This window comes from Mandrillus leucophaeus, unplaced genomic scaffold (assembly GCF_000951045.1).
Source record: "Mandrillus leucophaeus isolate KB7577 unplaced genomic scaffold, Mleu.le_1.0 Scaffold182, whole genome shotgun sequence".
Lineage (NCBI taxonomy): Eukaryota > Metazoa > Chordata > Mammalia > Primates > Cercopithecidae > Mandrillus > Mandrillus leucophaeus.
Window position 1 is genome coordinate 279372 of NW_012101832.1, and position 24886 is coordinate 304257.

The 24886-nt window shown below is 44.9% G+C and overlaps 1 protein-coding gene across 5 annotated transcripts in view; it reads right to left on the reverse strand.

The window, feature by feature from the left end:
- Positions 1-180: 180 nt before the first annotated feature.
- NFYC (nuclear transcription factor Y, gamma) overlaps positions 181-24886 on the reverse strand; it is an 80532-nt gene continuing 55826 nt past the window's right edge. For 2 of the 5 annotated variants that reach the window (XM_011977626.1, XM_011977627.1), the window contains exons 3-10: positions 24437-24508; positions 22315-22428; positions 18451-18546; positions 13368-13541; positions 8830-8988; positions 5367-5474; positions 2366-2425; positions 181-1385 (exon numbers count right to left, since the gene is read on the reverse strand). In XM_011977626.1, the coding sequence (XP_011833016.1) occupies positions 954-1385; positions 2366-2425; positions 5367-5474; positions 8830-8988; positions 13368-13541; positions 18451-18546; positions 22315-22428; positions 24437-24508 (1215 nt within the window). In that variant the 3' untranslated portion in view covers positions 181-953. The remainder of the gene's footprint in view (positions 1386-2365; positions 2426-5366; positions 5475-8829; positions 8989-13367; positions 13542-18450; positions 18547-22314; positions 22429-24436; positions 24509-24886) is intronic. The other 3 variants (XM_011977629.1, XM_011977628.1, XM_011977630.1) reach the window with 3 other exon arrangements.

Consider the following 24886-nt stretch of genomic DNA (forward strand, 5'->3'; position numbering starts at 1 on the left):
ACACACACACACACACCCCCGGCTAAGGACCTATTTGATTTACATACACAGCATGAAGTTCCCTTCGCTTTGAACATCCCCTGGCCCTCTCTCCCAGACACACAACCTGAGGGCAAAATGAACCTTTCCAAGCAAAGTGGCCCCATGAATGCCCCCAGACACAGAAACCCAGACTCTAAATTATCTAAAATGAGATTTATTGCATTTCATGCAGTCTGAAGTCCATGCAAAGGAGACTAGCACAGTGTTTAATGCATTTAAAAAATAAAGGGGAGGTGGGCAACAAACGCACAAAGTCCTAGTCTCCTGGGTCCCTGGGAGAAAAGAGTGTGGCAATGAACCCACCCACTCTCCATGGGGAATAAATCTCTTAAATGCAAGGAATGTTTCCATGGCCTCTGGATGCAAATACACAGAGCTCTGGCGTAAGAGCAAGGGATGGGGAGAGGACCACGAGTGAAAAAGCAGCTACACACATTCACCTAATTCCATCTGAGGGCAGAACAACGTGGCAAGTCTTGGGGGTAGCAGCTGTTCCAAGAGTCAAGAAATACCATACACCCCTGGGGAGATTTGCTCCTAAAAAGAAGTGGCGGTAACAAACAACAACAAAAAAAAAACAAAAGAAGAAATATTTCTTTAACCACACTCTTCAAGAAAATGCCATAAATATGTTATTTAATATTTTAATTTCATAGCATTGGACACATAGCTCAACATATTGAAATATTGATTCCTTGGAGAAAAAAATGGAAAAAAAAGGAAACAAAAAATATTGCATCTTTCTGCTGGAGAATCTTGGCCCCCAGGCATGGGGCGTAGTGCACCAGTGTCCTAGCCTGCAGGAGGCGCTGAGGTCGGCCGGGTCCTCTGGGGAGGAAGGCTGTGCCCATCGCCTGGGGCTGTATGGCAAAAATTGTGTTGGGTGTCCTTGGCCTTGCCAGCTCAGGCCCTCAGTCGCCGGTCACCTGGGGGGCCTGCCCGTCGGAGGGCTGGTTGGCTGACTGGATGAACATGGGCTGGGCGAGGTCCTGGCCCGCAGGCATGGTGACTTGCTGGATCTGGTAGAGCTGCTGCGAGGGGTGGAGAGGAGAGAGTGAGGTCACCCCTGGGAGAGGGGCATGCAGCTCCCTATGGGTCTCGAGCTGGTTGGGGGTCCCAGATACCTCAACCACCACCCACTGCAAGGCGTCAGAAGGAGGAGGGGAAGTGGAGCTCTGCTGGGGTTGGGAGCAGCAGACACAGGAGGCACCAGCCCGGTGTGAGGGGGGGTGTGTGGTGGGCAGGGAAGAGGTGCAGGGAGTTGAATTTCCTGTGGCTTTCACTTCTCTGGGCTCTGCCTCTCCCGTTAGCTCAGAGACTCGAGCTTGCTGCACGCTGTTCCTCTGTGGCAAACACAAGCAATTCGAACCACTGTACCAGCAGCTTGGAAGTCAGCATTTCCCCAACTCTTGGTAATCTACACTGGCAGGGGCAGTAGGATTACCCCCTCCTCTCCTCCTTTTCTCAGAATATCCGGCTCAGGTTGAAACTAAACTGAATTTGAATTTTCTCCATGGGCCCTGCTAAGGAGGTGGCCTGGTATAAACACTTAACTATAGCCAAGACCCTTCAGGGGTGGAGAAGATACTCACACAGCCACTTAGGAAGGGCAGGGCTAACTGACTACTTGGTTTTCCAGGCGCTCCCCAAAGAAACCAAAAGCCAAGACCTCACGGGAGCCCTGGCATGTAAGCCTAGCATGTGGTGCTGGCAGAAGCCAGAGGTGGGTCCTGATGCCAGCTCTTCTCCCTTTTGAGCAGCAGAGGGCACAAGTTTGGGCATGTCATCCTATCATGTCCTCAGTGGTCTCTGGTACTGTACTGTGAGGGGAAAGCAGAGGGAAAAGGGAAGATCCTCTCCTTGCAGGGACTGAAAATTACTGAATTTCAGGTACCCAGAGAGTTCAAGAGGTCACATGTTCTCTGCAACTCAACAGTCTATGCTATTAAAAAACATTATGGCTCAGGGGAAAAAAATACAGTTCTAGAGAGGGAAACAGGAAACCTGCTCTCTAGTCCTGTCTCTGCAATGAACATCTAGGGGAGCATGGACAAGGCACTTCCCATCTCCAGGGTTCAGTCTACTCATCTGTAAAATAGCAACTGGGGCTACATGGTCTAAGATTATTTTTAGTTACAACTAAGTCTATAAAACTAAAGGATAGGTGCCCTGATTTAAATACTGTACTTGTTTTAACAATTTCTGTCCACTCCTTGTTAGGAGAGGACAGGACAGCTGCCCTAACCATCCAAACCCAGATACTACCTGCTACCCTGCCCCGCAATTCCTCACCCTCTGCCCCTGCCCAGGCTGGGTACCCTACCTGTCCATCTGTGAACTGGCTGAACTGCTGCTGTCCTTGCTGGACCTCTGTCTGGGTAATCTGTAAGAATCAAGATGGTAGAGTTGACATGTCAGCTGCAGGGTCTGATCCACCAGCCCACCACCCAGAAGAAGGTTATAAAGATCAAATGAGACAATGCATATAAAGTGCCCAGCTCAATGGGTAGTAAGAAAGCGAGGGCCCCTCCTAATCTTCTAGCACTGATGGCTATCCCAGGAGTTGGCAGCACAAAGGGACATCGAGAATCCTGAGCACATAATAGATAGTTCCCACCCCCATCTCTCTAATGAATGCCTACTCCCTCAACCACCCACTCATCTGAAGGTCCTGAGGCTCAAACAGAACACATGGCTCCTAGGTGCGATGGTTTGGGGTAGAAGTCCTAAGAGTCAGTCTTTCAGCCAGTGAAGGTGGATTGCAAAGTGTTAGACAAAGTGGTGAGTGGTCTCTTTCATTCTTAGAAGGTGGGCTCCAAACCAAACCTGTATCACCCAGATCATCTGACTGGAATATGAAACACCCTGGCAAGCAAGTGGCCTTGGCCCCAGCAGTCCTCATGGCAAACCTATGAAGTACTTTTTCCGAGAGAGGCACTGTGCAGTCCTCTAGGCCAAGGGAGGGGAGGAGAAAGGGGGAGGGACGGGGAGTGGAACAAATACAACATTTATCACGAGTACTTAAAATCTTACTTGCGGACTGTGAATGGACTTTAGATAAATTTACTGACATGCAGAACTGCATATATAATGACAACTGCTGGAAGCAGCTTGGTAAACTAGAAAGAAGACTGCGGTATGCATGCACATGTGTTCCTATGGAACATCTGACCAGCAGTGTCCTCTGTGTACCATTTCCTGGAATCATCACAGCCAGCCTGCAAGACAAGGACTGTCCTCTCAAATGTCCTCACCACGGCCAAAAACAACCCCTGCAGGCCTACCCATGAGGCTATGAGGAACAAGAAAGGGAACGGGTATAAAAGGCTTCATGACTGTTTCTTTTTTTTTTTTTTTGAGACAGAGTCTCGCTCTGTTACCCAGCCTGGAGTGCAGTGGCGCGATCTCGGCTCACTGCAAGCTCCGCCTCCTGGGTTCACGCCATTCTCCTGCCTTGGCCTCCTGAGTAGCTGGGACTACAGGCGCCCGCCACCTCGCCCGGCTAGTTTTTCGTATTTTTTAGTAGAGATGGGGTTTCACCATGTTAGCCAGGATGATTTTGATCTCCTGACCTCGTGATCCGCCCGTCTCGGCCTCCCAAAGTGCTGGGATTACAGGCTTGAGCCACCGCGCCCAGCGACTATTTCTTACTATTGTTCCTTATTTTGGTCCTTTTCCTTCCAACAGCCTATAAGCTGCTTGAGGGCAGGGCCCATACAAAATAAGTATTCCAGAAATGTCTGCAGAATAAACAAGTGAGCCCGAGACAAATGGAAAATATTCCACATAGATAAGAAGGTTAACTGCTCTGTGGCGAGCAGGATTGCCATTCATATTAGCTGAGATTTCACTTACCTTTAAATTTTATTTACATATTATTCATTCTGCTTCAACAAACATTTACTGAGCACCTACTAAGTACTAGGTCGTCACAATTACAACCTGTTGTTACAAAGATTTTCATTGCCTTCAGTTACCGCTTTCTTGCTTCTCCCCAACCTCTCCCATTTTTTGGCTTTAGTTCTGTTCTCAAAACCAAATTTTTTTTTTTTTTTTGAGACAAAGTCTCACTCTGTCACCCAGGCTGGAGTGCAGTGGCACAATCTCGGCTCACTGCAACCTCCACCTCCTGGGTTCAAGTGATTCTTGTGCCTCAGCCTCCCAAGTAGCTGGCATTACAGGCGTGTACCACCACGCCCAGCTAATTTTTGTATTTTTAGTAGAAATGGTTTTGCCATGTTGGGCAGGCTGGTCTCAAACTCCTGACCTCAAGTGATCCACCCGCCTCGGCCTCCCTCCCAAAGTGCTGGGATTACAGGCGTGAGCCACCGTGCCCAGCCCCAAACTGACTTCTGAGGAACCAAGAAGCTTCCTTCTCATTTCCTCCCACTCCCATGCCATTATGTTTTTAGGATCCCAGGGAAGAATCTTACAAGGTTAAAAAGAGGGGCTGGGGGAAGGGTGTGAGTCAGTATCAGTTACGGAAGAGCCGAGTCCTTAGGTAAGCCAGGGAGTGGGCAAAGAGCGAGCCCTTAATGATCCCAGAGACTATATGGAACTCAGAAGCCTTGCTTTTGGCTCATTCTTCATATTTTCCCAAATGAGATCTTTGGAGACCTGCTCTACAAACTCAGCTCTGTCACCACTGTCAATAGATACATCACTAGAAATGCAACTGGGCCAGACGGGTCCAGCTTTTAAACGATCGCTGCTTTTTTTGGGTCTGAGGCAAAAGAATCCATTAACAATGCCTCCCCTTGACCAGCACCCCCCATCTTCTACAAATGGTGCCCACATCCCTCAATACCCCCAAGCCCAGGGAGGCAGCCCCCTCACCATCTGTGACTCAGCCATCAATACTGTAGAGCACGAGAGGAGAGGGGCAATTTTTCTGGTCAGGGATGCAAAAGGAGGTGGAGGTAAAATCTAAGTAAGCTTTCCAAAGGGCACAGGAGGTGCCAGAACACAACAGCCACTTGGGTTTAAAGAGGGAAACAGCCTGACGATTAGGAGATCTGTCGAACATATCCCGGGTCTGACGGGTGTGCACACCTATAAGATTTCTTTCAGGCACCTTCGAGGCTTCCCCTGACTTGCATTTCTTTGCCCCTTGAGAACAAGACAGTAAGAGAAAACACTTTGAACCTAATGTTCCAATTACCACCCATGCCTCTTGGGTGCAGAAGAGATATGGAGGGTGTGGGGGTGGTGCCTCTGGCTGAAGGATGAGGAGGCAAGACAGTTGTGTGCTGAGTGCTCCTTTCCTGTCAGAAGCCACCTGCTCCTGGTCTCCAACACAAGCCCTGTGTCTCTGGGGCACATACCTGTTGAGCATTGGTGGCAAGTGTCTGGATCTGTCCCTGCACAACTTGAGTGCCTGATACAGGCTGGGCTAAGCGGATATACTGCAGCTGGCCGGCGTTCAGCTGCACCTAGGGCAGGGGCAGAGACAAAGAGACCATAAGACATTGAGCATAATCTCAAACAGGCAAACTTTCCATGACGAGAGATGGTGATTGCCCCCTACCCCTCAAGCCCTCCAAAGAAGCCTGCCCTGAAAAAAGTTCCTTTTAAAGAGAGGTCAAAACAAGCAAAACCAGAACATCCACAAGTCACACAACACAGAAGAGAATATGTTCCCTGAATGGACTTCAGAAAAAACTCCCAGAAGATCCTGTCACAAAGGTGAGAACAGCATGGCTGCATGCTCGTTATTTGCCGGATTTTAGCTACATGATCACGGCTTATCTTCGGAATTTATCTGACATGATCAGAATGCCTGTACATTAAGTGTGGGCCTCTTTCCCTCCCATCTCCCACAATTCCCAATACTGTAAAGAGATCCAGCGTCCGCCAGGAGCCCAAAGCAGACAGCCATCATTCCGCATCATAGCCCTCACACTGCCCTGCCCCATGCTGCACATCTTGGAGGCAAAAGCTGGCCTGCTTAACCATCTCTCTCCCCAACAGCCAGGCTGGATGGGGGTCTGTGGGGCTTTTAGGATCCTTGGTGTTCAGCACTAGCTTCTGGCCAAACACCTCCCAAGGGGAAGCAGAATCAATAAACCTTTCACAGAAAACCCCATCATGGGAAACCAAAGCTACAAAAGCGCCCTTAGAGTCTCTCATGCTTACGATTAAATCTCAGATAATACAATAATACTACATGCTGCATTTAATTGTGTGCTAAAAGCCTTAACTCAGGCTCTTAATGCTCCAGTGTACCATGAAAGTATTAGTGCTTTGAGCTAGGGATGAAAAGAGGACCAAGGCAGTTACCATGTCAGAGAACCGTAGCTCAGCAAAGATGATGGTCAGCAGGGAAGGACTCCAGACATTCACACCCTCAATTTAGAGGAAATGAAAGGGGTTCTGGGAGCATGGATAGACTAGGTCTCTATCTGGGGGCCCCAGAAACCACCTGCCCTGGCTGCCCAGTCTGCTTTGTTGCAAGGAGGAGCTTCTTGCGGCTAACAGGTAAGTGTTGCCTCTGCTCTGGAGCAAATTTCCCTCTGGTCTTCACGAGCTGCAGGACTCTTCCGTGAGGAAAATGCTAATGGGATGAAGCTGTACTCCTGCACACAGTGTTCAATCAAAATGCTTCTCTGAGACTCCCAGCCTCACAGAATCTGAACTACCAAGAAAAAACGACCTCTCAAATTCATGGTAGACCATTCTAGAATTGCCCACTTGAGGCAAGATGGAGGGACACACAATCCAAAACCATTAACAATCTGGTTCAAAGGAGACAGGGCAAAAGTATTATGACCTGCAGTCATTTCTTTCCTGAGAATATGCCAAGAGAAGCTGCTGGGAGGCTGTGGTGCCAAGCCTGAATTCCCCACCTAAATCCTATAATGCAGCTTCCTGGCAACAATGTTAAGTTGCTTGTGGGGAGGAAGGCAGCTGCGCGGAGGTATGGGAAACCTCATCTACAGAGACTGATGGTGGCTAGTCCCAGGAGTCCCCAGAACTCCAGCCAGGAATCACAAGAAGACTAAAGTCTTGTCACAGGAGTGGGAGAAGGTATAATGACAGCTACACGAATGTAAAATTTTCTAGCTGGGAAGAGCTCTTTGCAGAAACCCAAATGTGACTGAAAAGCTGTGAGCCAAATGGTTCCAAGCAGCTCTTCAACAGAAGCAAGAGTTTTCCTTTTTAGCTTAGGTTAAGACATTTGGTGATGATCCGTCCCTCATTTCTCTACAGCAAGACAGGTTTGGGGATCCTCATAGCTTTTTTACATTAATTACAGACAAAATAAGCTCTGGGTTTTTGAAAGGCAAATAAAGTTTCCTTCCTGAAGCTCATCACTATTAGGAACATTCCAATGAGCTGCCTAAAGAGTCTGGAAATGAAGACTCCTACAGAAAGTGCCTGAGCCAGTGAAGATGAAATAGTGAATTCTGCAACAAATCTGCTAGGTAAAGCTCTGTGTCCCAGAGGGTTAAAGTATCTGCAAGGTGGAACTCTCTATTCTCTGGCTTAAATGAACCTGTGGCGGTGCCTTCACTTGCAAAAACGAGAACCATTCAACAGAAATCTTGGGGTTGGGGACTGAAACAATGAAGCAAAGCAGAGCTCAGTCATGCAATCCATGGGTATTGTGAGCACACGTGAGAGAGGCGGAGAAAGAGACACACACGCCGCTTTCGTAAGCTTTCTCTTGGCCTATTACCATGTTAACTTCAGATGAAGAACAATTCCTAAACTGATCTAAGGATACTTTCAGAGTTATTTTCACAGAGGAAGTGGTTAACCAAGTCTATGTGAGTTTCTATACCTGCCTACGTTTCATTTATGACAAAAATGGCAAAGGGCAGGGAATAGAAGGACCGCTCTGTTTCACTCACTTTCCAGTTTTGGGGGTCAAAATTACCATGTACAGACTGCAAGTGTTAAGACAAGGACACATTTTACAAAAGAAGGAGTACAAATAAAAAAGCCAACAAATCTAAGAATTGAAATCCCTCAAGGCACACAGGAAGCAGCAGTCCACAGTAAAGGAATGGATAAGTTATATGAAAGCCAAAAATACACTTTGCTGCAGGATCCACTGGGAAATGAGTCATGAATATGCAACAAGTGTATTTATGGCCTTCCCTATACACCTCCCTCTTATCCTCTGCTGATCAAATACAGGACTGCCTCACAGGGCCTTTGGGCCTTGTCATGGGTAGTGGTTACAACGATTTCCCTGCATAGGTGGAATGAGGGGAAATCGAGTGAAGATGCCCCACTGTGGGGAACCTGAACCTAGATTAAAGGAAAGCAGGGAACAAACACAGTGAAGCAAGTTGTGTTCAGGAACACTGGCATATAGATTAAAAACAAAACACACACACACACACACACACATAAAAATAAGTATTGTGGGCTGGGTGTGGTGGCTCACGCCTATAATCCCAGCACTTTGGGAGGCTGAGGCAGGCAGATCACCTGAGGTTAGGAGTTAGAGACCAGCTTGGCCAACACTGTGAAACCCCGTCTCTACTAAAAATACAAAAATTAGCTGGGCGTGGTGGCACGCACCTAAAATCCCAGCTACTTGGGAGGCTGAGGCAGGAGAATCGCTTGAACCCGGGAGGCAGAGGCTGCAGTGAGCTGAGATCAAGCCACTGCACTTCAGCCTGGGCGACAGAGCAAGACCTATCTCAAAAAAAAAAAAAAAAAAAAAAAAGTATTGTGCGTGTGTGTGAGATATATAGATATATATCAAGGCATAGATATATCTTTAAGTATTTCCTTCTATAAAGCTGTAAAGACAAACCTCAGGGCAGGACTCACCGGGATCTGCTGGATCTCTCCCGTGTTAGTGATGATCTGCTGCATCACCTGCATGGTCTGTCCAGTGCTACTCTGGGCCTGCTGGGCTTGACCCTGTGGCTGGGCCTGGACAATCTGCACCTGCTGACCTTCTCCAACCTGCATTGTCACAGGCGTGGTCTGAAAGGAAGAGTTATGAGAATGCTGCATGAGTTCAGGCTTAGAGCCCACAGGATTACCAAGAGGTTAATAACGAGCAGTGTGCCGGGAGCAAACCCTCTCAATGAATGCCTAAACTCATCTCAATACTAGTAATGCAGAGTCCTCTGGGTTTACAGCATTGCTAAAGCTACTCTCCAAAATGAAAGAAAAGCCAAAAATATTTTAAGGCTCACAGTACAAATATCTGCATGGGTCCCAAACATAAATCTCTGTGCCCCAAATGCTGCAAATTTTCACAGCCCCTTTAGTGATGATAAGGCACATACACTACAGAAAAAATCAAAAGCAACCATGACAGTTTACTTCAGAAATAGTCAAAGTCAAGTCTGGGGCAGATGAATTTGGAGGGTAACATTAAATGGAAAGGGTACGGATTTAGTTAGTTCAGGGTCATGTGCTCTTTCTTAGGCATTTAAGACACTGAGAGAAAAATAACGCACAGGGGTACATCTCCGAGGCTGACCCTAGTGCACACTGGCTCTCACCCCATTCAAGCCGCAGAGCAATTCCTGCCCACACTGGCCAGATGGCTACTCTGGACCACAGCATGGCTTCCCACAGGAGAGCAAACACTGCTAACTCACTGGGCACTGTTAAGACACAGACTCTTAACTAAGTGTACCCCTAATTAATAGAATTTAGAAAGCAAGAACTCTAACTTCCTAAAAACAGCAATCTCGGATCTAAGAAATTTCTGCCCAATGTGTATGACTTGGCAGATTCTGTCTCTCACACACAATGGTTATAGTCCTATGAAATGTACTCTTCTGAGAGATGGTAAAGACACAAGCTGCCAAAAGGGTCAATTATTCTTTCAAATCTCAAAACTTTAGTACTATCTGTAACTTTCACAGGTTACCTAGAGCAGTGAGCCTATCTGGCTCATCTGGTGGTGGTAGTGATGGGGGGTGCGGCGGCGGCGGCGGAGGTGTGTGGGTGGAGCCTTTTAAACTACACCTGTATATCCAATCCCTGACTTGAATTCTGTCACTCTGTCTCCCCCACTCTGAATTAATCACCTCAATAAGACGACTATGGAACTCTCAATGAATCATAAACTTCAACTGATGTTGCTATTCTGATGTTCTTAATTCTGACTGCATAGATTACTGAAAATTACAACTATGCATCCAAAGTTACAAGGGAAGGGGATGTGTTCTGGGAACGACAGATGAGATTCAAGGGATTACTAAGGAGAAATTACTACAAACTGGAGGAGGGCAGGAAAGAAAGACGACAGAGTGTTCTAAAAGTACATGCAGTGGGCTAGGCTAACAGAAAACATCTCTTCCATTCTTGTACCACAATTTTCAACTCAGCCTATTCCCAACTTCCATAAATAAGTTTCCAATTTATGACAGAAAACACAGGATTAATTTTACCAAAATATGCATTCTTTCCAACTCTGCTTTGATACATATGTATTCTGTCCTACAAAGCATATCTGCACTCAACTTGAAATAGCCATCACAACAGGTCCAGGGAGGTGTGACACAGCACAAGGCCACCCTGAAGCAGCAGGATGGTGAAAGAACAGCCAGGAAATGCTGAGAAGGACCAACTTCACCATCCTCACAAGCCTTATCAGCTCCAAGATGAGCACGTCTGGGTTGGCAGACAAGAGGATAGATGAAATTCTCGCTGACTAAAAAGAAATGCATGCTGCCAACTCATCACTGTACTATATCAACCCAATTTTCCCAAGAGGATTTCCAAGGTATTTCTAAATCATTTCAGGAAAATGAGGGCTTGTGTTAGCATGGCAGCTGTCAAATCATGTATGGTGTGCCCTGCTGTCAGAGCACAACAGCCATGAGCTTCTTAGGATGATCAGCCAATCAGAGCCTGCCCTTGGCAGACTCCCTCTAAGTTCACTCTGTAAAGGGATAAAGCCTTTGGCAGGTCAAGCTTTCACCACTGTAGAGGCACAAGCATTAGCCAAAGAAGGTCCCTTAGGCATCATGGTGCAACTGAGGTCTTGAGGCAGTGACTGAGCAGCCATTACCTTTGAACCCTCCTGCCTAGCACAGTGTCTGGCATAAAACAAGTACTCAATACATTTTTGTAACATGGATAAGTAAATGAGCAGGGAATAAATCCTAAAATCATAATTACCTTTTTTTTTTTTGAGACGGAGTCTCGCTCTGTCACCCAGGCTGGAGTGCAGCGGCATGATCTCAGCTCACTGCAACCTCCGCCTCCCAGGTTCAAGAGATTCTCCTGCCTCAGCCTCCCGAGTAGCTGGGACTACAAGCACCCACCACCATGCCCGGCTAATTTTTGCATTTTTAGTAGAGATGGGGTTTCACCATATTGGCCAGGCTGGTCTCGAACTCCTGACCTTGTGATCCGCCTACGTTGGCCTCCCAAAGTGATGGGATTACAGGTGTGAACCACTGCACCTGGACAAATCATAATTACAATGGTGGCTCATGCCTGTCATCCCACCACTGTGGAAGGCCAAGGTGAGAGGATGGCATGAAGCCAGGAGTTCGAGACCAGCCTGTGAAACATTAATGAGACTCCATCTCCACAAAAAAATTAAAAATTATCCAGGTGTGGTGGCATACGCCTGGGAGTCCCAGCTCCTCGGGAGGCTGAGGCAGAAGGATTGCTTGAGCCCAGCAGTTTGAACCTGCAGTAAGCTATGATTGTGCTACTCCAGCCAGGGTGACCAAGTGAGAACCTATCTTTAAAAAAACATCAATCCATCCATCTACCTCCACCCCATTTTTTTTCTTCTAGGCAAACTCAGCTCCTTATTAGAATACACAAGGCTGTCCAGGATGTGTTCACTACCTATCTTTTCAAACTTGCCTAGATGGTCTCCTATGCTGACTACTTTCCCATGGCTCCCTGTACTGTTTCTCACTTCTAAGCCTTTGCCTATGCTGTGCCCTCAACTGGCAATACCACCCTTTCCCGCTTTCTTTGATTAATTTCCACTGTTCCCTAAGACTCATATTACTTCCTTCAGGAACATTATCTGACCATCTCCTTCACATCTTTCTTAGCTACTCATCCTCATATATATATATATACACACACACACACACACACATACATACATATATATACACACTTTTTTTTGAGACAGCATCTTGCTCTGTCACCCCAGCTGGAGTGCAATGGCACAATCACAGTTCACTGAGGCCTTGACTTCCTTGGCTCAAGCGATCCTCCCAACTCAGCCTCTTAAGTAGCTGGGACACAAGTGCATGCCACCATGGCTGGCTAATGTTCTGATTTTTTGGTAGACACAGGGTCTCACCATGTTGCCCAGGCTGGTCTTGAACACGTGGGCTCATGCAATCCCCCTGCCTTGGCCACCCAAAGTGTTGGAATTACACACAAGCCACCACATGTCCCTGCCTTTTTTTTAAATTAAAGAAGAGGTCTTGCTGTGCTGCCTGGGCTGAAGTGCAGTGGCATGATCCTACCTCACTGTAACCCAAACTCCTGGGTTCCTCTCACCTTGGCCTCCCAAAGTGTTGGGATTACAGGCATGAGCCACTAAGCTGAGCCAAGGTACTTCTTTTGATGTGTTCCTATAACACCCTGTACACATTCCCACGTGGAGGTACAACCTTTAAGTATTTGTATCCCCAACTAAATTGTGAATTCCTTGAAAATAAGGACTGTTGTATTCATGCTTGTATCCCCAGTACATAGTACAGGACTTTACCCTCAGAGGATGCTCAGTGTTTGATGAATAAATAATGATTGACAGAGAATTTGGATTCAGAGCTCACAGTACAGAGTTCTCTGCAGCCTCACATGACCCCCAACAAACATGAATGCTACTGCTCTCAACAATACTACTGGGGAGAGAGAGAGTCCTCTGATTACTATCGTAAAAAGAGAAGGTCCCTTGACACAAATATGGGACACAGAAATGACGGGGAGAAGGAGTATGCAAACTGGCAATGATACCTAATCTCTCCTTTTAAGGGCACAAATTCCACTTCTGACACAGACACACAGACAGCAGGCATGGAGTTCACTTTAGTACCTCTACAGAGATCCCACTACTCTTCATAAGGCATTTCAGACATTTTTTTTCTCTCCTAAAATTTCTGAGCTAATAGGGATCCTGGAGAACATACTGTCCACTACACTTTCATTTGACCTTTGAGAAAAACAGGGTCCAGAGAGATTAGGGTGACATCTCACCCCAGTAGCTGAATCTGGGGAAAAGTTCCCGTTTCCAGACTTTAAATCCAGTGCTCTCTAATGATCCGGCTGCCTCTCTGCCCTCATCAAGCTCTGCCCATCCAAAAACCTAAGGGGCACGGGGCACTGTCTTGCTGGATGGGCATCCCCAGCAGCTCACAGACCTGGCCCTGCTGAGGCTGTGCGATGATGATCTGCCCAGGCTGGATGGTGGTCGTGGAGCTGGTGGTCTGCTGGCCTTGCTGCTGGCCCTGGACTTGGACAGCGGTGGGCTGCTGAGCCAGCGTGAAATAGTACTGGACTGGCTCGGCAGGAGTTACAGACTGGCGCACCTCCTCCTGTTGGGTGGAAAGAGAGACAGGTAAGAGAAAAAGAACCGATTCAGCAACCGCCACAGTGAATTTCCACTCTTCCCCCAAACAGGCTATGTGCAGTTGCCTGCTGAATGCTGAGCTCTCCACATTTGAAGCCAAAGGAAAGTGGAATTCAAAGAGACCAGTTATGCTAAATCAAACTAAAAATAACAGATCCTATAGGCTTCACAAAACATATAGCCAAGTACGAAATAATCACCCATTGCATGATAAGTTGCAAACGGGCAAATAATTACTGTAACTAAAAACCACGCACCAGCAGTGCTTGTCAGTAAATGCTGTCAAGGCCTGTGATCTGAGAACAGTGCTAACTGCACGTGTTGGGAAGATGCTACCCAAACATCAAGCCTCTCAGGCCTGGTCCCAATCTCCCAAACAGGCAGCACTCTTCTCATTTTATCCCCACCACTTCAAGGGGGACAGAACAGGTTAATGGGAAACAGGGCTTTTCCTGAGCTGAAATTTTCAGGATCGAGAGCACTGGTAGGCAAGTACCCAGCTTTTCACAGCTTGTTGAAAGCTCTGTGGTCACGGAGGGCATGTCTATCCAGTGTCACATCTGGTTCTGGTTGTACTTAGCCACAGAAGCGCAACCCAGGGGGCCTGATGGACAGCTCTCCGCTGGGGTACTGCCTTGGCTGATTAGGGAGGTCGCATTCTGTCCGATCTGCGGAGTGGAGACTGTTCCTTCTTCAGCTGATGTTTTCCATGGCAGAAGGAGTAAACAACCCTCTCCCAGCCACCTTGAGCTCACAGCTGAGAGTGTAGGATGTTTACACACACTACAGCATGGTTATAGCCCACAGGGTCCAGGGTTGGTCAGCCCCTGACCACTGACACAGAACGGCGTCTGATCCGGAGTGACCTGTGTGACACATGGTGCCCCTGCCTGGGACAACAAAAACAATAAAAACATAGAACCACTTGGGCTGGCTGAGTAAAAATATTAGCTAAATTTACTCATGTCCTTATTCAGGGCAAAGTTTGCCATGTTCCAGAAAAGAGGAAAAGACACTTCTTAGAAGTACACAAACCCTGTGGGCTGCCTCAAACTCCCCAAAGTAACATTTACAAAGCTGGTATTGACCCCATTCCCAACATTATGTTAGGTGCCCTGAACCGTGCTTCCAAAGTACTGTCCTCATAGTATACACTTTTGCACTTTCATGTCAAATTAACTGTTCTACTAAAATGTAAGTGCCATGAGGGCAAAGCCTAGCTCCCTCTTGCTCTCTGCTATCCCCTGCGTTCCCAGGTAGGCACTCAATAAGTGCTTGCTGAATGATGAACGGATTTATTTAGACAGGCAGACAGAGGCAGGAAAGTACTTCTCTGAATCTAAGTTGGTGGTATGACAAATTCTCTTAAACCCAACTGTTGTTACCAATAGAAAAAAGTAGTCTCTAAACTCTCTTTTGGTACCTCTAGGACTCTGTGGCTACAGTGTGGGGAAGCAGCTGGTGTCCCCTGTGGAACAGAGCTGAGTATCCTTTGTTTGCCTGATGACTGGGGGCCAGGACACTAAAACTAGGACTGCCAGTATCTAGCCCCTGAGAAACATGGGTCTCTGCATGACACGGTTACTTGACAGCCATCTATCCAGCTTAGGGAGATACCTGTAATATTCTGGGTTTCTCAGTTAATGTATGAACTGACTTTCTAGGTTAATATATTCTGTGCTTCAGACACAAACAGTTTTAACCCTCAATATGATTATGCCGAGGCAGAAGGAAAAGGAGATTCCCTTTTATTTTCATCTAGGTCTCAATTTCCACAACAACCTAAAAATGGCAACGTCAACTCCATTTCAACCCCAACTTATCATCATTATAAATAAATGTCAGCCTGCAAACTAGGTCTTGGCTGTGGCAAGGCTAAAATACTGATACCTTTTGCAGCCAAGAAACAGAGGCCAACTGCTCTTTGCAAAGTTGTTGAAGTAGGTTCAAGGTACTTGGGTTCCACTGAGATCTCCCTTCTTATTTTACAAAAAATACAAATCACTGAAATCCAGACCTAACTTGGAAAAGCTCTCGGGTAATGAGAGGGTATACAGGACTGAAAGCCCTAGAACCATCTGTGTAGGAAGCTAGGCAGCAGGGAGACACCTGCATTTTCTAGCCCTGACCTGTGATTGTTTAGTCTCCAGTTATCCCCGACTACAGCTGATCTAGTATTGAATATGATCTTTTTGTCAGACAAAAAGCAAACCCTTTAAAAACCCCTTCCAGAACCCAAAATACCTCTTGCCAAAAACTATGAGAGCAGGTAAAGAGCTCCTCCTATGCTGCTTACTAAATCCTCTTAAACTGTTTATGAACTAGACAATATCTAGGATGCTGTGAGAATCAAGTGGAGGCACCTAGGTTTGTGTTGTTAGGACAAGGCGCAACTGTTCTCAAATCAATGAAATGGAAGAAGGCATATCTAAGGCTCTTCTGCATTATGAAGACTCGTTCTGCCAGTGGAAGTCAAGCTAGCAAGGAAATGATTATGCTTGGTTTAAAGAAATGGGTGAAAAGATAATGACATTTCAATGGGCAGGAACTTTCAACTCATAGCTTTAGTGGGGCAGAAGTCAGGCCTCACCTACCTACTACTTTCAAATAATCTTTACTTGCTTCTCTGAAGAACAAGCGAAACTCCCAAGCATCTTTGAGAAGTCAGAGCCTAGGACTCACAATTCAATATTTCTGGCTAGTTCCTTATCCCAGCAGTGGGAGGTTGTCCCAAGTGGTAGAACAATCGTTTAATGACTGGATCAATCCAGAATGGGGCACTTGCTCAACTTTAGCAGTGGCCTCCCCAACTAGAGGGCTTGCTCTTGGAATCTTTTCAGAAGCTGAGACTGACGAACAGTGCCAGAGAAGAGCAGCATCACATCCTAGGGTCATCTCTACAGTGTTGTGCAGTCAGCCCTGACTGGAAAAAAGTACATTCTTTTTAGCAGCAAGAGTGAACTGCTGCCTCCTTCAGAAAGGGTGGGTTTTGGAGAGTAGGCGTTTTAAAGGACTTCAGGAGGTGCCAGCCAATTTGGAGCCTGGGAAAACTTTGTGTCTACAGTGGATTAAAAATGCTATCTTAGAATTTCAGGCCAGCTTTCAGCAATCTCAACCTTTCAAAGGCCAGGCAGCAGCTGTCCCGAATACGATGCCAATCAATGGCTTGAACACCTACAAAGAACTAAATTCAAGCAACAAGAAGCTGTTTCAGCTAAACACACTTTAAAAGCAGATGGATCACAGCATTTCGAGTCTGGCTAAGATGGAATAAGGAGCCGTGTGACATCCCGAGAGACCCAGAAGCACTGAGGAATTTGAAGGAACTGACAGGATGTGACCCTTCTCTCCAGCCAGTGTATTCAGCAGGCAGCCCATAGAAAACAAGGACTTAGCACAATGAGAGTGAGCAAGGCCTGATTTCATCACAGAGTTCACCATCTTGTTTTAAAGGGGGCTTCTGATAGACAAAAGGAGAAAACAATTTCAACAAGGAAAGCAGGTATATGATACTCTCTGTTCTGAAGGAAGAGAAATGGCCTGAGTTCTTGTTGCTGTGACTGCTTAGAGAGGAGGGAAGGACCCCCAAGAGGAGGAATTGAGCCTGTGGGCACAAACCTGCAATGTTTCAAAGCCGATGCGTAGCTGGGGACGACCGTGGCAGCCTGCCGCTGTAAACATCCGACTGAAAGCTCCTCTGAACACCTTACAGCTTCCAGTCAAGGATGTTTACAGTAGCAAAGACTGCCCAGAAAGAACGGAGACGCAGTAAGGCACACCCTACTCTAGTAAGGAGGTGACAGAGGGCTTGCTAATCCGAAGGCCCTCATGCAGGGTCAGAATTACAAATGTTGATTAGGATGCCACTTCTCCTAGACTTTCTCTGGCTGGCTATTAATACAGGCTGGGATGGGGAGAATGGTTGTCACTGAATAACTACTTCTAAGGATAATATACTATGAACTAATTCATTAAAAATAAAGTTTCATATAACAAAGCAAGCAGCACAAGGCCCAGCTTTGCTCCTGTGAGATTCTGCCACTATTTCCCAAGCGTCTCTACTACACCTAGTGAATCATGCAATCTGCATGCTTAAAACAATGAGCTCTAAAGGACAGAGGTCTATTACAATCACAATTAAGAGCTATACGCACCCAAGGTGCTGAAAAAACAACTAGTGTGACCTTTGGAGAGGGGCAGGCAGAAGAGAGGGGAAGGGAGACATTCACATTCTTTCTTGTGATTGCTTGGAAAACAGCTCAAGTGGTGGTTCTCAAATCTGGTTGCACATTAAAAGCATCCAGAGAGTTTTAAAAGGTACTGATGCCTTGCCTGGGCTCCATCATGAGATTCTGATTCAGCTGATGTGGGGTACAGCCTGGGTGCTGATATTTTTAAAACCCCAACAGGTGATTCTAGTGCGTAGTCAGGGCACTATATAAAGATATAAAGAACCACAATATAAAGGATGAGAAAACACAGTCCATTCACTCCAAATACCACTGTGCACACAGAGAAGCTGTTTCTTAAAAAATCTAAAATCTATAACTTTCTGGGAATATTCTTCCATCCCAGATGAAGAGCTCTGATAGACTTCCTAAGATACCTTGAAATGAGCTTCACTTTACCATTTGTAACTAAAGTCTTTCATTTTCATTTTGTCTATTTTCACTGAAACACCACTTCAGAGGCACTGAGTTAAAAGTATCCAGAGATGAGTAACAGAAGGATATGTTCAGAATGAATCTGGTCTAGAAACGAGGAGCAAAAGGAATAGCAAATGATTTGTGCTGAGAGAGGAGAAGGAGCGTATCTGACACCAGTATGCAAAGTGCTCTTCAGTCAGCAGCAACTGCAATGCCTTCACAGCTCACCTGACGCTTTGGAGGTTTCAGTTCATCTCTTGGAACAATATCGATGAGAAAATCAAACTGATCAAATTTTGTAATTGCCATGGCGATATCATTTCTCTGTAACAAAGAAAAGTGGTGTGAAAAATTAGCCTGGGGAGAAACTAGTTCACTTGGCTTTATACCCTCCAAGTAAGGTAAGATGAGTTTTAAGCCAAACTAAACACCCATGGGCAAGTCTACAGCTGAAATAAGCACAGCCAAACTCATATACTTTAAATGATCAGACCTGGTGGACAATTATCAACAAAAAAGAAAGAGATACATGTAACTCACACTCTAAAATGGGATATCTGAGCCTCCAACCACTGCTACTCCTGCTTGATCCTCTCCTCGCGATTTTTAAATTATAAACTTAGTAATCTCAATTAGTAGGTTTCTGGTCATTCTGTGGGTTAGCAAAGTTAGGTTTATAATCCTTTTAAGGCCCTAAATAATATTTTCCCTTTGGTTCACAAGTAGTTATAATCTATTTTGGATTTCTTAGGTAAAATCCTAATTCAACAACTTTTTGCAACATTTTCAAGTCACTGGATCTGTATACACTAAGTTCTCACAAGCTACGGTTTTTATTTGGGAATTCTCAATTGCAATGCTTAAACCATGGGTTTATCATTGCAGTTTTGAATTCCCAAATAAAAACCGTAGCTTAGGAGAATTCTGGTATTCATAGTCTGTGCTATGAACAGCAGCAGGAGAGGTCAGACAACATAGGAGTCAGATGGCTAATGATACTGAAACCAAGACCTGCTCTAATGGGGGTTTCTCTCCAAGTGTGATACTTCCTTTCTTTGAATAATAAAATTTAAAGATTTTTACTAAAACCCAACATATTATGTATGTTAAGATCTGTGTACTTTACTAAAGATTTAAAGCAAAAGGAAAAACAATAAGAAAAAACACTGAACTCTAGTGAATGATATGCATGTTAAAGTATTTGGGCAAAGTAAACTTTACAATGCACTTAAAAACAGACTACTTGGAAGGATGGATAGAGGGATAAATAGATATGGGAATAAAATAAGCATAGTAAAATGTTTATGGTAGAATCTAGGTTGTAAGTTTACAGGTATTCACTGTAAACTTTGCTTATGTTTGAAATTTTTTATAATAAAATGCTGGGGAAAATGTCAACATACTAACAGAAATCCTTAGCAAACTCTATATACCACACCTTAAAAGGTGACTCATCAGACAAAACAGGAGAGGATGGAAATTTTCTTTTTTTCTCTTTCCCTTGTATCTGTGATGGCCCCAAGCCTCTGAAATGCAAAACTCTAGTCCACCCTTCTTGCCAACCACCGGCTTGATGATAAACCCTTCCAACTGAAGCAGGGCCCATCTTAAGACTGCCAGGACTCATTTAAGATGACTACAATATAGTGTCGCATTTTTTGATGTCACCTACTCAATCTATCTAAATGGCTCATTTACCGATGGAATAAAAGAGGAAAAAGAAAAATAATAAACATCTCCAACATATAACAAAATGTTCTAGAGTATTTTGGAAACATAGATATACTTAAGTTGGTCTTCCTAAAATTTTTACTTTGCTTTTTAAATTCCCTGAGGCAGGAGGATTGCTTGAGCCAGGAGTTTCAAGACCAGCTCTGGGCAACATAGTAAGGCCTCATCTCTACCACAACAACAAAAATTTTAAGCCAGATATGGTGGCACGCACCTGTAGTCTCAGCTACTTGGGAGGGTGAGGTGGGAGGATCACTTGAGCCCAGGAGGTCGAGGCTGCAGTGAGCTGTGATTGAGCCACTGCACTCCAGCCTAGGCCACAGAGTGAGACCCTGTCTCAAAAAATAAAAAAGGAATATAGAAAGTTCCTTCTAGCCCTTTCCAGTCAACATCCTTCCCCACACTCCCCTAAATCTGGGCATCCACAACTCTGATTTCTATCACCATAGGTGGTAGTAATAATGCATTGTATCATGCACTATGTAATTTTTTCCCTCTGGTTCCTTTTGTTAACATAGTATCTTTGAGATTTATCCATGTTGTATGGAGCAATGGTTTGTTTCTTTTTATTGCTGAGGAGGAATCCATTTCATTAATACCTCAGAATTTGTTTATATATTCCTATATTGATGGACACTTGAGTTGTTTCCAGTTTTGGGGTAGTATAAAGAAGGTTGTTAAGAGCGTTTTTATATAAGAATGGCTACAGTTCTTTTGGGTACATACCTAGGAGTGAAATGGCTGGGTTACAGAGTAGGGGGATATGTTTATTACAAAGTGCCAAAAGGTTTTCAAAGTGACTGTGCCACTTTACATTCTGACCAGTAATATATGAGTTTCAGACACTCCACTTCCTCACCAACTGTGGTATTGTCAGTCTTTTTTATTTTAGGTATTCTAGTGGGTATAAACCAGTATCTCACTGCGGTTTTAATTTGTATTTCCCTGACAACTAATGATGTTGCACACCTTCTCGTGGGTTTATCGGGCATTTGTTTATCTTTTTTTCTGAAGGTCTGTCCAAGTGTTTTGCCTATTTTTTTTTTTTTTTTTTTGAGACAGAGTCTCACTCTGTCACCCAGGCTGGAGTGCAGTGGCTTGATCTCAGCTCACTGCGAGCTCCGCCTCCTGGGTTCAAGTCATTCTCCTGCCTCAGCCTCCCGAGTAGCTGGGACTACAAGCGCCCGCCACCACGCCTGGCTAATTTTTTATGTTTTTAGTAGAGATGGGGTTTCACTGTGTTGGCCGGGATGGTCTCGATCTCCTGACCTCATGATCCGCCCGTCTCGGCCTCCCAAAGTGCTGGGATTACAGGCGTGAGCCACCGTGCCCGGCCACCTATTTTATTTTCTAATCTGAACTGATCTTGAAGGGAGTTTTAACTGGATCTCTCTGGATCCACAGACTAACTTCAAGGCAGCATAAATTCTGTGACTTCAACATGCATCTCATTTATTGGAGTTCAGTATTTTTTCCTTTTTTTGCTTTAAAACTTTCATATAGTAATGTACACAAATCCTAACTTTAAGCTGCATTGACAAGCTGTACTAGAACGAAGGCTTCCCACAGATAAGGATTTTTGTCTGTTTTGTGTATCGTTAATCCCCAGAGCCTAGAAAAGTGCCTGGCACACATTGTGGGTGTTCAGTTAAGTATTTTTAGAATAAATGAATAAACACATGTATTTTCTACTTTGCAGGTAAAGGGAAACAAGAAGAGAAAACAATTTATTTTCTTGGCTTCACTGTTAAAATAGTGCCACTGTTTTATACTTGTTACACCCTTCTTCTTGTATCTGGGAAACCTTTCCTCTAAAAGCCAGGGCTTGGCTATAGGGTGAGGGTTTCTAGAGTCAATGACCAAGGGCTCTGCATACAGTATGTATGTGGATTTGCTGGGTTAAAATTAAAATTAAAAAAAAAAAGAAGAAGAAGGAGAAGAAGAAGAGGACTCCCAGGAAGGCAGACAAGGAACAAAAAGCCTAATGAAGCTAGTGAGACCGCTGATACTTCCTGGAACTGTCCTTTCCTGGAATCTCTCAAGGCTCCCAAGCAGAAGTTGTTTACGTCTGGAAACAGATAAATACTCTATCACTTGAGCCTCTGTTTATAGTGAGGGCTCACCAAGGGAAAAGAGTTCAGTCACTAAGCTGTGAAAACCAGGAGAGAATTAAGATTTTTGGTGGAGAAACACAATCACCATGGCTAGAAAATATGTCTGCCTCCCAACAGTGGAGATGCCAATTACATGTCAGCTTGATAGAGGCCTAAAGAAGAACAATCTTTGGTCCAAAGCCACGCAGGAGAACAGGCAAAGGTGGCTGCTTACCCCAATTTTCCTAATCTAAGTCTGCAATAATACCTGTAGAGTCCGGCGCTTGTTATCTTCTGTGTGAATCCAGGCTCGAAGAGTCAACTCTGTGATAAAAATCTGGGCTGCCTTGGCAAAGAGTACAGGCGCTTCTGCACTGATCATCTGTAACAGACACAGGCCCTCCCTGTCAATCACCAGCAAGTCATTCAAACCAGTCTGTCTCTTGCCTCATTGCCTGGCATGGGACTATGGGGCAAGGGTCAAAAAATGAGGTGGTATGCTCAAGAGATTCCAAGGTAAAATAAATCCATGAGTAGGAATAAAGCAGGGAACAGGGAGAAAGAATACTTATTTAGCACCTACCATGTGCCAAACCTTGTGCAAGGTGCTTTCTTACCCTTATAATAGCCTTTCAAAGAAACTAGGGTTTAAGAGAGATGAAGTGACTTGCCCATAGCCATAGAGCCAGTAAGTGGCAGGGTTTAGGTTCTAATCTAAGGAGAAACAATATGGGGAAGGAGAATGAGCTTGAAAGCCAATGGATTTGGGTAAAACTGCAGGCTTCCCATCCTTTCGGGCTTTGTTTTTCACACACTGAAAAAGAGGATAACCTTCCAGTTTTATTGTGGCAATCAAATGAGATAATATATGTACCCAGCACAGGACTTGGCACATAGGAAGTGCTCAAGCCATATAAACTTGATGTGTCTGATTTCAAAGTTGAAGCTCTTGGTCAAACAAGGTTCTAAACCTTTGGTGAGGTAGTCTGTGCAGGCTACAATCACAGAAAGAGCTCTGGAGTTAAAGCAGCAGCAGATGGGAAATGCGATCTTGGTCCTAGCACTCTGGGTGAGTCACTTAACCTTTGTGTCTATTTCCATTATCTGTAAAACGGAACTGATAATTCTTGTTATATCAAATCTCACAGGGCTACTGTGAGGAAGAAAGGAGCTAATAAAAAGGAAAATTGCTATCAATTGTTAGCTTTCTGTGAAAATACAAAAGACTATTAATTTTGAGTGGTAAAGAGACAGAGTTCCTCTTTCTCTGAGATCTATAATGGAGATGGACTCCTAGGAATACAGAAATGGCCAAGCCCAAGCAAACCCTCTCACAAGTGTTATTCATGTAAAAGAAACTCACAGGTCAAAAAGTTAGAGCAGGTTGAATATCATTATCAAAAATTTCTTAAGAGTTCAGATCAACAAACTATATGTTATAAGATGCTAAGATGATGGCACTGTCCTGTTGACTTGATGATACATGTATATGCTACACTGTGAAAGGAACTGTGAGATACTGGCTGGGCATGGTGGCTCATGCCTAATCCTAGCACTTTGGGAGGCCGAGGCTGGAGGACTGCTTGAGTCCAAAAGTTCGTGACTAGCCTGGGCAACACAGTGAGATCCTGTCCCCTGCTCCAAAAAAACATTAAAAATCAGCCAGGCATGATGGCATGTGCCTATAGTCCCAGCTACTTGGGAGGCTGAGGTGGGAAGATCACTTGAGCCTGGGAGGTAAAGGCTACAGTGAGCCATGATTATGCCACTGCCCTCCAGTCTGGGTGACAGAGTGAGACCCTGTCTCAAAAAGAAAGAAAAGGCCAGATGCGGTGGCTCACATCTGTAATCCCAGCACTTTGGGAGGCCAAGGCAAGCAGATCACCTGAGGTCGGGAGTTCAAGACCAGCCTGGCCAACATGGCGAAACCCCGTCTCTACAAAAAATACAAAAATTAGCTGGGTGTGATGGCAGGCGCCTGTAATCCCAGCTACTTGGGAGTCTGAGGCATGGGAATCGCCTGAACCTGGGAGGCAGAGGTTGCGGTGAGCCAAGCTCACACCACGCACTCCAGCCTGGATAACAGAGTAAAACTCTCAAAAAAAAAAAAAAAAAAAAAGAAAAAGAAAAAACAAAAACCAACAACTACTATTTTTTCAACATCTAAAAAACCCAGGATATCCTTAATTTTCAGGATGATCCATATAGTAACCAAAACTGCTCAATTTTGGCTCACTTAACAATTTTAAACAGGAATCAAATAACAAAGCAACAGACAGTAATTTTTTGTGTGTTCTTGTTTAATTAAACTTTGAGCTCTAGAGCAATGAACAATAACCTACCCATCACTCAGCTTCAATAAGAAATAATAAAAATGAATGTGAATTCACCTTCACATCTTCATCCAGTTTCATAATCTTCTTAATACGAGCCAATGGGAGTTCCTGCACTCGGAAGTCTTTCTGAAATGAACAACAAGAGATGCATAAATGGTGGGCACAATCAACAGTGTGGCAAAGCATGACAGGCAGCAGGAAGCACTCTGGCTTAATCCTTCTCTTCAGGAAGTCGGGAGAGGAGGTACAGATGAAATGAAGGAAATACAAGCTCCAGAGCAAAATTCTTCTTAACATATGCAGGTCTTCAAAGAATTAGTGGGCTTTAGAAAAAGCTTAGGATGGCCTCTAACAGTGCCCTCATGAAACAGAGCCCCAAGCAATATCTGGTTTTTTTGGTTTGTTTGTTTTCGTCAGCACATAAAGGGACATTATGAGCGCCTTCACTTTTTTTCCAAGTAAGTTTACCAGTCTGCAATATGCAGATTAAAATGAGATTTCTGT